At 27.5% G+C, this 12,984-nt stretch overlaps 1 protein-coding gene across 1 annotated transcript; it reads left to right on the top strand.

Annotated features, from left to right (window-relative positions):
* The first annotated feature begins 457 nt into the window (after positions 1-457).
* On the top strand, positions 458-11,248 carry LOC108728857 (uncharacterized). The gene is made up of 3 exons (XM_018457651.1): positions 458-574; positions 2,014-2,159; positions 11,098-11,248. The coding sequence occupies exons 1-3, from the start codon at positions 458-460 to the stop codon at positions 11,246-11,248; spliced, it is 414 nt and encodes a 137-aa protein (XP_018313153.1).
* Positions 11,249-12,984: the final 1,736 nt, after the last annotated feature.

The following is a 12,984-nucleotide window of genomic DNA, read 5'->3' as shown; positions in this document are numbered from 1 at the left end:
TAATGCATATAATACATCATTCATAAGAGAAGATTGTTTTCGGATCTAATGTCTTGCACTGTGAGGTATTCAAGCGATTCAAGATAGTATTTGTTTATCAACTGTAGTCTGTTACACTGCGAACTACGCTCTCGCATCAACTTACAATGAATTGCGCCTGTCCAAACTATAAGAACTATAAGAACGAAATGATATTTTCTTATGGCATTGGTAATTGCCGCAAAATAGTTTTTAATGTAGCGTATGATTATTTCAAATAATGTTGACGGAACTATAGAATTTTCGTTCTTACTACGTAATTATAGAAAATTATTAAATTACATGGTCGTGCCATAACTTTTTTGCCTTTAGGAGATATTTTGCGAAAAATAAAAAAATATTCAGTATGCCTGATGGTACGACATTATTTATGATATTTCTTTTCGCAAACGTATTCAATCTACTGACAATGAGTAAAATGGTTTTTTCTGGCGAACGTTATTACAACATTTATCGGATAATGTTAACAGCGATTGGTTTGTGGCCTTATCAAACATCGATTGTTATGCAAGTGCAATCTGTGTTCTTCCTTGGCGTATATTGTTTCATTCTTTTATTCCAAGTATTTCTCAATCCTTTTCTTCTTACATATCTAACGACTTTTTTGTGATTTTTTATTACTTAAATACGGTATATTGTTATATGTATGTGTTGCAGTTCACAACTTTTTTAACAACGACGTGCAACTTGGAATTTATTTTCAAAGAATTTTCATATATTTTTATTACCGTGTTATATATTGTAAAGTATAACTCTTATTATTTTAATTCTAAAGAAGTAAGTATACTTCCAATTTTCTTTATGACGGAGTCTTTTTACACCCGAAAATTTTAATTCTTGAAAGTAAAAGGAACTTTGGAAACAATAATTGTTTTAATGATAGATTAAATATTTGTTAAAACAAATAAAAGTGGACTGGAATTCCATTAAAGACAACAATGAAATTAGAATATTGGAAAAGTATGCCATTGAAAATCGTCTTCTGTCATTAATTTTAGGTTGTAAGTAAATTATAATCTAAATTATACATATATATAACTTTTAATATATATTTCTCTAATTGAAATTATTTATTTATAATAACTAAATAAGGCTATATATTACCTTGTCATTTACGTTTCCAGTTTTCGTCGCATTTGGTGTATTTTTTATTATAATTGTCGAATTGATACCAGTTATTCTTGACGCTATCACACCGATGAATACATCTCGACCACGTAAAATAAAGATGGATTTCGAATTTTTTATTGACGAGGAGCAGTATTTTTATATTTATTTAATACATGAAATTATAATAATATTAATTGGAATGCTTACATTACTTGCAACAGGAACGTTATCATTAGCGTTTCTCAGGCATTGTTGCGCTACTTTTAAAATCGCTAGGTAAGTTTGTATCTTTTAATTTTGCCTGTACCTTTAAAAAGGATTTTTTGTAACTTTAAAAGGAAAATATCTATTTTCTTAAATTGTTGATTATATATAAATGTTTTGCAGTAACGTAATTGAAAGTACAGTGACTCAACATACGCTTCAAATTCCTGCTTATCAGAAAACACGAGTGATGTATCAGAGAATTAATCGTGCTGTTCATATTCATAGAAAATCTATTGAGTTAATCTTTATTTAATTTACTTTTTTAACAACTATCTATTATTCCATAATGCACATTAATCTTAATTTTAAAAGAACACATTTTTTATGCCCTTGTATTTGACTCACTCAAAGATATGAATTAGATTTTTCTTCGCTATTAAAGGTTTTCCACATTTTTTATGAATATTATGAACAAATGGTATTTTGGTGTACTAATAATCAGCGTAATATCTTTAAGTTGCAATCTTTTTCGAGTAAGTAACGTTTCGAATATGTAACGTATTTTTTGCGTTTTCATTGAGAATTAAATTTCAGTAATTATTAATTTGTACATTAAAAATTGAAATATATGAATAATAATATAATATATTTTTATAGCTACTTAATGCAGTAACAATATCAAATGACATTTCCGAAATAACAATGTGCATCGGTATAGTGCTAGCCCATTTTCTGTTCATTCTTGTACCTAATTTTATTGGACAATCTCTTACCGATCATAGCGCAGAAATATTTAATGCTGCGTAAGTATTATATAAAGATTCAAATCTTCATTGACCAGTGGCCAAAACAAGCTCATTTTATGGATAAATTCAATGTCCATGTATCATATGATATCTTTTAGCAATTCCTAAACTATTGATTTCTTAAAATAATTATAAAATTAAATATTAAATTATAAGAAAAGGACATTGTCTCTGCTTAATTATAATGGATCCATTATTTTATGTCAAAAGAATACAGAAATCGACCTAACCGCTAAGGATTCTCTTCAGTACGTGGTCATCGAATGTGTTATATAATCTATCAAAACGCATTTTACACACGATGATATTGCACCTAGCACGTTACACACATGACAATATTGCATATAGCGTTAAGCCCATAACATGCTAAAGATTGAGATTGAGATTGCATTGGAATTTGACCAATCAAAGCAAAGTTCACTAAAGTTGATATTGATTTACTTTTTTCTGCTTGGTTAAATTCTAATCCAATCTCAATCTCTATCTCTATCTCTAGTCTGATTCGGACTTTAGGCAAACAACAGCCTCCTCCGCGCTCGAGTGTATATATGTATATACCTATACAGGGTGTCTCAAAAAAACGGATCGAAACACAATGGGGACTGGGCCGCGAGGTGCGGGGATGGCCTGGCAAGCGAGCCACTCAGAACGGCGCGCATGGGGAGGAGAAGGATAGCGCTTGAGCAGTAGGCTGGTCGGACGCTTGTATTCGCCTATCTTTAAACGTTAATATCTCGTTAAATATTGCGTCAACTGCAAAATGGTACAAAACTGTTTTGTTCCCCTTGATTCAATCTACGTCCCTATTGTGTTTCGATCCGTTTTTTTGAGACACCCTGTATATATGAACATCCGTAGATGACTGTGTGCGTGTACGTGTGTTTGATCTTTGTAATTGATAATGTTTTAATATAAATTTGTATATATATATTTCAATTCTATAAATATTAAAATTCGCTTCGACCGAAAACAGGATTCTTTCTTTTATTTAAATTCTAAATTTGATTTATTCTCATCAGTCTAAAATTTCATTTATAATTGTTCATACATTTATTCTTGAAAAATGACTTTCTCTCATTAGTTACTAGTTATTGCGACAAATATCTCCACATGCCTCAATAATCGAATTAGTAAGACTCCGGTACTATATGAGAAGGATCCAGTTCCGAACCCCACTAAAGTGATATTTTTCATAATAAGTTCTATGTAGTGTTTTAATAAGATGTTTATTAGTGTCATCATTTAATTGACGATTAATGTAATTTGTTATTTTCAAATTTAGTTAATGTTTACTTTTTAAAAGTGACAAACTGAATTGACACGTAATTTATATAGAATTGAAAATTATAATTGTAATTGAATAGAATATTCATAGCGCATGTGCATACAAACATCAAGTATCACATCCATTTGGATAAAAACATAGGATGCTTTATTTCATTTAATTTATTTTTATCGATCTAAAATTCGTTACAAATTTTTTCTTATTTGAATATGTATACATTTATAAATTTGTTATACTTTTAAAAATGTGGAAAATAGAACGTTTGTTATTTAAATGTACAAATATATAAGTAAAAATAATTTTTATAAATAACGCTAAATGCAATATTTTTTTAATTTTTAGATATAATACAATGTGGTATTTAGCTCCATTATCGATACAAAAGTTGCTTCTATTTGTGATGCAAAATTCTCTGAAAACTCACATGCTAATAATTGGTCGTATTTATGTATCATCTCTAGAGGGATTTTCTACGGTAATAAATACTTTGTAATGAACTAGTTGTCTAGGAAAGAATTTATCTTATCTTTTTTTTCCTAGGGAATGGATATATTGTATTTAATATATATTTAAAAGACAACACAATAATGTCACATAACATTGTTTGTAACGATCAAAACTTTATGATTGCGATATGAAGATAAAATACTTTTTTAGCTTATAACTACGGCAATATCATACTTTACTGTAATATATACCACAACGATGAAGTAAAACACAAAAAATTGTAATTGGTTGCAGAAATTTTAATGTAGTAATATAATAAACTTGCACGTACTGATTGCAGAAGATAATTAAGGATTTCGTGGTACGTAATTATTTACTTAAACAAACATTATATTGTCTTGATCATTATATTATTATATAAAATTAAACATATGCTGTAATATACAGGGTGTCCCAGTAACTCTGTTACAAGGCTATATGTCCGTTAACGTTAATGATACGCGAAAATGCTTAAGGAAGAAATTGTTTGGTTCAAAGGGACACACATTACGGTGGAAATTTCTTTCTCAAGGTCATATTTTTAGAGCCTTCAAAGTCATCGATATTTTTTTAAATAGGACTACATATTTTTATCATTATAGCGTAATAGCTGAGATCAAGACGAATCCAATGGCCTGTAATACCATGACCTTCACGTGATCTTGAGTATGAAAAATTCAGAAATTTTGAGGAATGGGTGCGAATAATGAAATAAGTACAATAGAAAGTTTGGCATAGGAAAATTTATTGTAATAAGTATTCAAAATTGTTTCCATGGACTTCTAAACATTTGTTAATTCGAATATTAAACGAACGTCGCACATCTGCGAACATTTTGGGCCTAGATTTCTTTCTATGGGGCTTTGGAAATAATTTTGAACACTTATTACAATAAATTTTCCTATGCCAAACTTTCTATTGTACTTATTTCGTTATTCGCACCCATTCCTCAAAATTTCTGAATTTTTCATACTCAAGATCACGTGAAGGTCATGGTATTATAGGCCATTGGATTCGTCTTGACCTCAGCTATTACGCTATAATGATAAAAATATGTAGTCCTATTTAAAAAAATATCGATGACCTTGAAGGCTCTAAAAATATGACCTTGAGAAAGAAATAATTCCCACCATAATGTGTGTCTCTTCGAACCAAATAATTTCTTCCTTAAGCATTTTCGCGTATCATTAACGGTAACGGAGATATTGCCTTGTAACAGAGTTACTGGGACACCCTGTATATTGATATTAGCATGAACATATAAAAAATAATTTTGTTTTCTAGCACTGACACATATAAAATGGAAATTATATATCAGTAATAAGCATTGATATGATTTGTTTGAGAGAATCAACAAATAAAAAAGGTTTGTTAAAATGTATCTCATTATATATAAATATTTATTTTACAAGTATTTTTAATATGTAGTAAACTAAAAATGATTGAGCTCCTTTTTATAACAGATATATGATATTACACGTATATATCTATAATTAAAATTTAAAGATATACTCAATTATGAGCGTATTTAAAATTTTTTAATGTGACTTGTCTTTTTATTTTAACAAGTAGTAGAATTTAACTGGACTTAAAAGCACATAAAAATGAAAATATAAATCTTGAAATATATAAATAGAAATATTGAAATATATTATATAAATTAAAATGTTGTCGTTGTCGTTCTTGTATAACAATTCTTTCTCTTCCCTTCTATCTCTCTTTCATTCCTCTTTTGTTGAATTTTATATAAGAATATACAAAATTAATGATAAACGAATTTTATGTTTACGTAATTTGTTGTGGTACATTGCTCCATTACCATCGTAAAAAGTACTTTTATTTTTAATATATCATACAATAAAAAGTTTTATATTAGTTTTATATCAAGTTTTATATCATTTATAACTCTATAATATATTTATGGCAACGTGGAAAGTTAATTGCCACGGTAATATATGTATGTATAACAATGAAGAAGGTAAATTATTTAAAAACAAAGATTACGAAAAAATTTTAATAGAAACTTTAATTTTAGCATAATTTGCAAAATGTAAATCTACTTTAGTTCAATTACCTAATTATAATAACTATATAGAATTAATAAAACTATAGAATTAATTTTGTTTCTGATATTAAAAATAGAAAAAAATCTACGTTTTTATAGTTGTTCATCACGTCATTGTTTTACTTAACAATAGTTTTTATTTTATACAATAGCAGTATGTTGTCGCTGAGATACTTACCATGCTGCTAATGTAATATTACAATTCAGTAGCATATATTGAAAATGGTTAAATACTTAATTATAAAAAAATATTATAGCTTTTATATGTTCGTTCTTAATATCGTAATTGTTTACTGCACGTCAAGTATCATCTTGTTAAATCTTTTATTGGCGATTTCATAAAACCTCACAAATGGAATTCTTATAAAACCTACATTTTTTTTAAGTTAATACGCATTCTACTTGCATGTATGACTCCTTTCTGTAGAACTTTATTTTGTACCTATAAACTTTATTAAAAAATATCATTATTATAAAATAGAAATTATTAAAATTCATTTCTAAAATTGAATTAACAAACTTACAATGATTTCTCACATAATTTACGAGACAATGTTGAAATAAACACATACTTTTCTTATATTAAAACTGTATATTTACTGGAATTAATATTACCATACCAAATGAAAGTGATACGTTAAAATATCTACAGTATTTCTTTTTACATCAGAACGTTCTTTCATACCATATTAAGTAATGTAGTCGAAAGGATTCTGACGTTTGGACACGATAAAAAAGATCGCGCGTGGAGAACCGCCGCGCGCCTTATTTATGTTGAGCAGGCTGCACCCCAGCCGAAATGTTTCTACTTTACTTTAACAAGCATTCGATTAACTCACACGTTCTCTACACGTGCCCTGTAATTGTGCCTAGACGTCTGAACCTAATAATCAATATCAGCTCTTGCAAAAGACAAATAAAATATATACGTATAATACATTTAGTACGTCATTCATAAGAGAAGATTCCTTTCGTGAAGCTAGATATCTAAAGTCTTGTACTACATCCAAAAAAAATATTCTGCCTATAAGCGGGGAATTCCTCTAAGCAAAAAATCTTACATTAATCTTACATTAATCAGGTGCGTGTATTTATAATATGTATTCATCTATAAAAATGGATATATAAGCTATGATCAAAAATAAATTCTTCTATATAAAATTCTATTATAATAACTCGAATAGTCTTTTGAAATAAAAGGATACACAAAATACTAACGGCACGCTTACTTGTTAGAAGAGGGTTTATCATTTACGTGCTACAGTAGTACGCGTGCATGTCAGTACATGCAAGACATTCTTCTAGTATTGAGAGGATCGTAATCCTTAATCCAATCCCCTTTAGGCTTATACGAAATTCTTTATTTTGTAGAGTATCCTCTTGAGGTCATATATAAATGGAAAATCCTCTGACATTAACACGGAACCGCTAAATGACAGAATATTTTTTGTGTGTATAAAGTATATTCAATTGATTTGAGATATAGTTTGTTTGTTCACTGGAATCTGTCACACTGTGAATTAAACTACGCTCTCGCACAAAGTTACTCCGAACTCCGCCAATCCAAACTATAAGAACGTAATGAGAGATATATTTTCTTATAACACAATTGTCGCAAAATAGTTTTTAATGTAACATATGATTATTTCAAATAATGGAACTATAGAATTTTTATTCTCACTGCATAATTGTAGAAAATTATTAAATTACATGATCGTGCCATATATTTTTGTCTTCAAGAGATATTTTGTGGAAAAAAAAGTATTCAGTATACTTGATGATATTATCAACGATATTTCCATTCCCAAACATATTCCATCTACTGACAATGAGTAAAATAGTATTTTCTGGCGAACGTTATTACAACATTTATCGGATTATGCTAACAGCAATTGGTTTGTGGCCTTATGAAACGCCGATTGTTATGCAAGTGCAATCTGTGTTCTTCCTTGGCACATATTATTTCATTCTTTTGTTTCAGGTATTTCTTGATCGTTATCTTCTTACAAGTAACGATTTTTTGTAGAAATTTTTATTACATAAATTCAGTATATTGTTACCATATTTATGTATTGCAGTTTACAACTTTTTTAACAACAACGTGCAACTTGGAATTTATTTTTAAAGAACTTTCATATATTTTCATTACCATATTATATATTATAAATTACAACTCTTATTATTTTAATTCTAAAGAAGTAAGTATTACTTTCAATTTTTTTTATGGCAGAGTATTTTTACAACCAAGAACTATAATTCTCGTAAGTAAGAGAAATTTAGGAGGCAACAATTGTTTAATATTAATAATATTATAATTGTTTAAATGATAGGTTAAATATTTGTTGAAACAAGTAAAAGTGGACTGGAATTCCATCGAAGATAAAAACGAAGTTAGAATATTGGAGAAATATGCTATTGAAAATCGTCTTGTATCATTAATTTTCGCTTGTAAGTAAATTATAATTTTTAATATGTACCTCTCTGAAATTATTTATTTATGATAATGAAATAAGAGTATATATTATCTTGTTATTTTTTACGTTTTCAGTTGCCGCTGCATTTAGTCTTTTTTCTATTATAACTGTCGAATTGATACCGGTTATCCTTGACGCTGTCATACCGATGAATACATCTCGACTACGTAAAATAAAGATAAACTTTGAATTTTTTATTGATGAGGAACAGTATTTTTATATTTATTTTATATATGAAATTATAATAATGCTAATTGGAATGCTTACGGTGATTGCAACGGGATCATTATCATTAGCGTTTCTCAGACATTGTTGCGCAACTTTTAAAATCGCTAGGTAAGTGTGTATCTTTTAATTTTGCTAAAAAAAATTTATTATTAAATTATTAAATTGTTGATCACATATAAATTATTTGCAGTAACGTAATCGAAAGTACAGTAACTAAACATACACTTCAAATTCCTGCCTATCGAAAAACACGCATGATGTATCAGAAAATTAATCGTGCTGTTCATATTCATAGAAAATCTATTGAGTTAGTTTTTCTTATTTTACTCTTTTAACTACCATCTATTATACATGATGCACATTAATCTTAATTTAAAAAGAACATATTTTTTATGTGCCTTTATATTGTACTCAAAGGTATGAATTAAATTTTTCTTCACTATTAAAGGTTTTCCACATTTTTTATGAATATTATGAACAAATGGTATTCCGCTACAATGTTAATTAGCGTAATATCTTTAAGTTGCAGTCTTTTTCGAGTAAGTAATGTGTTTCGAAGCATGTAATGTTTTTGCGTTTTACATTGAATTTAATTTCTGTAGGTATTAATTTGCGCAATAAAAATTAAAATATGAATATATTTTTTTAGCTACTTAATGCATTAACAATTTCAAACGAAATTTCTGAAATAACAATATGCATCGGTATGGTAGCAGCTCATTTTATAGTCATGTTTGCCCCTAACTTCGTTGGTCAAACTCTTACCGATCATAGCGCAGAAATATTTAATGCTGCGTAAGTATTATATAGGAAAGATTCAATTTTTTAATGACCAATGGCCGATAACTTCTTCAAACATAAGTTCAATGTCCATGTATCGTATAACATTTTTTATCAGTTCCTCTCTCTAAATTATTATGTTTTCCAAAAAATAATCATGAAATTAAACATTAAATTATAAGAAAAGGACAATTGTCTCTATTTAAGTTTTAATGGATCTATCATGTTTAGTCGGATATGAAAATCGACTTAGCTTCTAAAGACTTTAATGCGTAGTCATTGAATACATTAAATAATTTATTTTTTAATATTAGATTAATGATATTTGAGGAGACATTATTTGTTATTCTAGAATAATATATTTACATAAATATTTAGCAGTAAATTATTTCATAAAATGAGATCCTGCTTTCGATAAAAACAGATCTTTATGCTTTATAATTTTTGCACGTAAAGGATCTCGCGATATTTATGTGAAAAGTATATTTTTAATCAACTTAATTGATTTAGGAGGGCTTCTTTTATCTACAAAATGATTGCCTACAGCTTAATTTGCGCACAATCATATTGCGTTGCACACATGACAATATTCCACACAGCGTTAAGCCCATATCAGACTACAAATTGATATTGAGATTGCATTAGAGAATTTAACCAATTAAAGTAAAGTTTACTAAAGTTTATAATAATGGTTTCCTTTCTTCTGATTGGTTAAATTCTAATCCAATCTCAGTCTCAATCTCTGATACTTTAGCCCCCCCCCCCACTTGTGTATATATGTAAGTGTACATCTATGTACAGGGTGTCCCACGGGAAGGTGTTGAAACTAATTGGCTGTTATTTTCGAAAGTAGGTATTCAGTTATTGAAAAAACAAAAATTGCGCTGAAAAGAGGAAAGTCTGCAATTTTTAATAAATATAAATAAAATTTAATAAAATGTTTGTGTATCAATTAATTTTATTGATGAAAAATATGCTCAACATCTTCCCGTGGGACAACCTGTATGAATATTCATAGTAACTATATGTGTGTATATGAGAGCCTACGTGCGTACGCGTATGTACGTGTGTATGCGCGTGTGCGTTTATGTGTTTAATCTTTGTATTATTTGATAATGTTTGTACACATTTATTAATATATGTATATTAACAATATTCAAAATAGAATTCTTTCTCTTATTTGATTCTTGATTTGACTTATTCTTATCGGTCTAAATTTCTTATAATTGTTTATACACGTTTTCTTAAAAATGACTTTTTCTTTCTAGTTACTATAGTTACTACAACAAATATCTCTACTAAATATTTATAAAATTGTATAGAACATTTATAATGCATCCGCATACGAACATCAAGCACCACATCCGCTTTGACCAGAAATAATATTTTTTTCTTTCATTTTATTTATTTTTATCGATTTAAAATTTATTTAAAATTATTTCTTATTTAAATCTTTTTATATCTATACTTATATCTACTAAATTCGTTATCTACTTTTAAAATGTGTAAAATAGAAGCTACGTTTATAATTTAAATGTAGAAGTATACACATAAGTAAAAATGGTATTCATAAACAACGTTAAATTAAATTTATTTAAAATTTTTTTTAATTTTTAGGTATAATACTTTATGGTATTTAGCTCCATTGTCAATACAAAAATTGCTTTTATTTCTGATGCAAAATTCTCTGAAAACTCACACCTTAATAATTGGTCATTTGTATGTAACATCTTTAGAAGGATTTTCTACGGTAATAAATACTTTATAGTGAACTAATTGTCTAAGAAAACATTTATCTTATCTTTTTTTCCTAGGGAATGGATTTATTGTATTTAATTATTAAAAAGAAAATTTATTAAAAAGACAATTATGTTACATAACATTGTTTGTAACAATCACAGCTTTATGTTTGCGATATGAAGATTAAAATATTTTTTTAGCTTATAACTACGGCAATATCATACTTTACTGTAATATATACCACGACAATGAAATAATACGAAAATATTTTAATTGGTTATAGAATTTTTAATGTAGTAACATTTGCACGTATTGATTATTGAAGATAATTAAGAATTTCTAGGTACGTAATTATTTGCTTAAATCAAATGTAAACATCTTATTATTATACAAAATTTAAACATAAGCTGTATTTTCAGCATTAATAATATATCAAAAGTAATTTTGATTTCTAGCACCTGACATATACTACAAACAGAAATTATATATTGCTACAAAGCAATGATGTAATTTATTTAGGGGATCACTGAATCAACAAATAAAATTTATTAAAACTTATTATACAAGTGTTTTCACGAGCATTTTCGATACAATTAACTTAAGATGATTAAACCTTTTCATATATATGTATGTATGAAAGATATGTATAATTATTTATGAAAAATAATTATATGTATTTACGTATTTAACAATTCAATAGCTTGTACCTCATTTCAATGATAGACATATATACGTCACACACAAACATTTATGCAGTATTTCGTATCGATAAGTATTCTTGATTGCATCAAAGTAAACTGATCTCTTGTATTGTTAATTAATGTTACTAAACAACGCTCTGTAGCTGTGCTTACTACCTATAACTATCTTAAAAAACCAAAGATAACAGATGTATTTTCTTTAAATATTCATCAATTTATCTATACTGCAAGTCAGATGTGTAAAAAATAGCTTCGATATATGTCTTAGCTTTCCATGTAAAATAACATATTATAGGTACTGCTTACAAATGGATTTATACATTTAACTGTCAGTATAATGTCATTTTTATACAAAAAACTAAATAACACATATATGGGAGTCAATTTTACACTGCACTTGGAGATTTGCAGCGTATTCGATGAAATGTTTTGGATATAATATATATTGTTTAATGGAAGTAAAGCACTTTATACATATGATTCATCGAGTCATTATAATAAATTACTAAATTATATGTAATATCGCCATAACTTTTCCGTACAAAACAGAATTTTACAGAAAATGAAGCCTTCCCTACGTTTGATGTAAAGACTATTATTACTTTTAATTTTCGTTCCTCGAACGCTCCAAACTTCAACCATATTATTATTGTGTTGATATTCGACTTTTATTGACAAAACTATTTCATTCGTTAAACAAAATGGTTTTTATCAATGAACGCTATAACTTGCATCAGATTATGTTAATAATTTTTAGTTTAAGGCCTTATTAAAAACCAAGTTCAAATTTATTAATTCAAACAGTTTTCAGTACTTTCAGTTAATTCAAAGAAATTCATGTATTTTCGTTTTAATTTGTTTATAACTAAAAACATGATTAAAGTAGCACTAGAAAGTGATAGTTTGCATTTTCAGAAATTTAAATTATATCAATATGTACATATTAACAATTAAATATCAAAGAAACATTAAAAGGGTAGAGGAGAAAAAGGTGAGTTAAATACGTTCCACTATCCCTGTAAGAATTAATCTGATAAAAATGTAAAAGTATTTATTTTTTATC

Source organism: Mycetomoellerius zeteki, unplaced genomic scaffold (genome assembly GCF_001594055.1).
Source record: "Mycetomoellerius zeteki isolate Tzet28-1 unplaced genomic scaffold, Tzet1.0 scaffold653, whole genome shotgun sequence".
NCBI classification, from domain to species: domain Eukaryota; kingdom Metazoa; phylum Arthropoda; class Insecta; order Hymenoptera; family Formicidae; genus Mycetomoellerius; species Mycetomoellerius zeteki.
This window is presented reverse-complemented; position numbering and strand designations above follow the sequence as displayed.

Coding starts and splice junctions, on each gene's coding strand:
- LOC108728857 (XM_018457651.1), top strand. CDS start 458: ATGGTTTTTTCTGGCGAACGTTATTACAACATTTATCGGATAATGTTA. Junction 575..2,013: donor AATCTGTGTTCTTCCTTGGC/GTATATTGTTTC, acceptor ATATTTTTATAG/CTACTTAATGCAGTAACAAT. Junction 2,160..11,097: donor GCAGAAATATTTAATGCTGC/GTAAGTATTATA, acceptor TTTAATTTTTAG/GTATAATACTTTATGGTATT.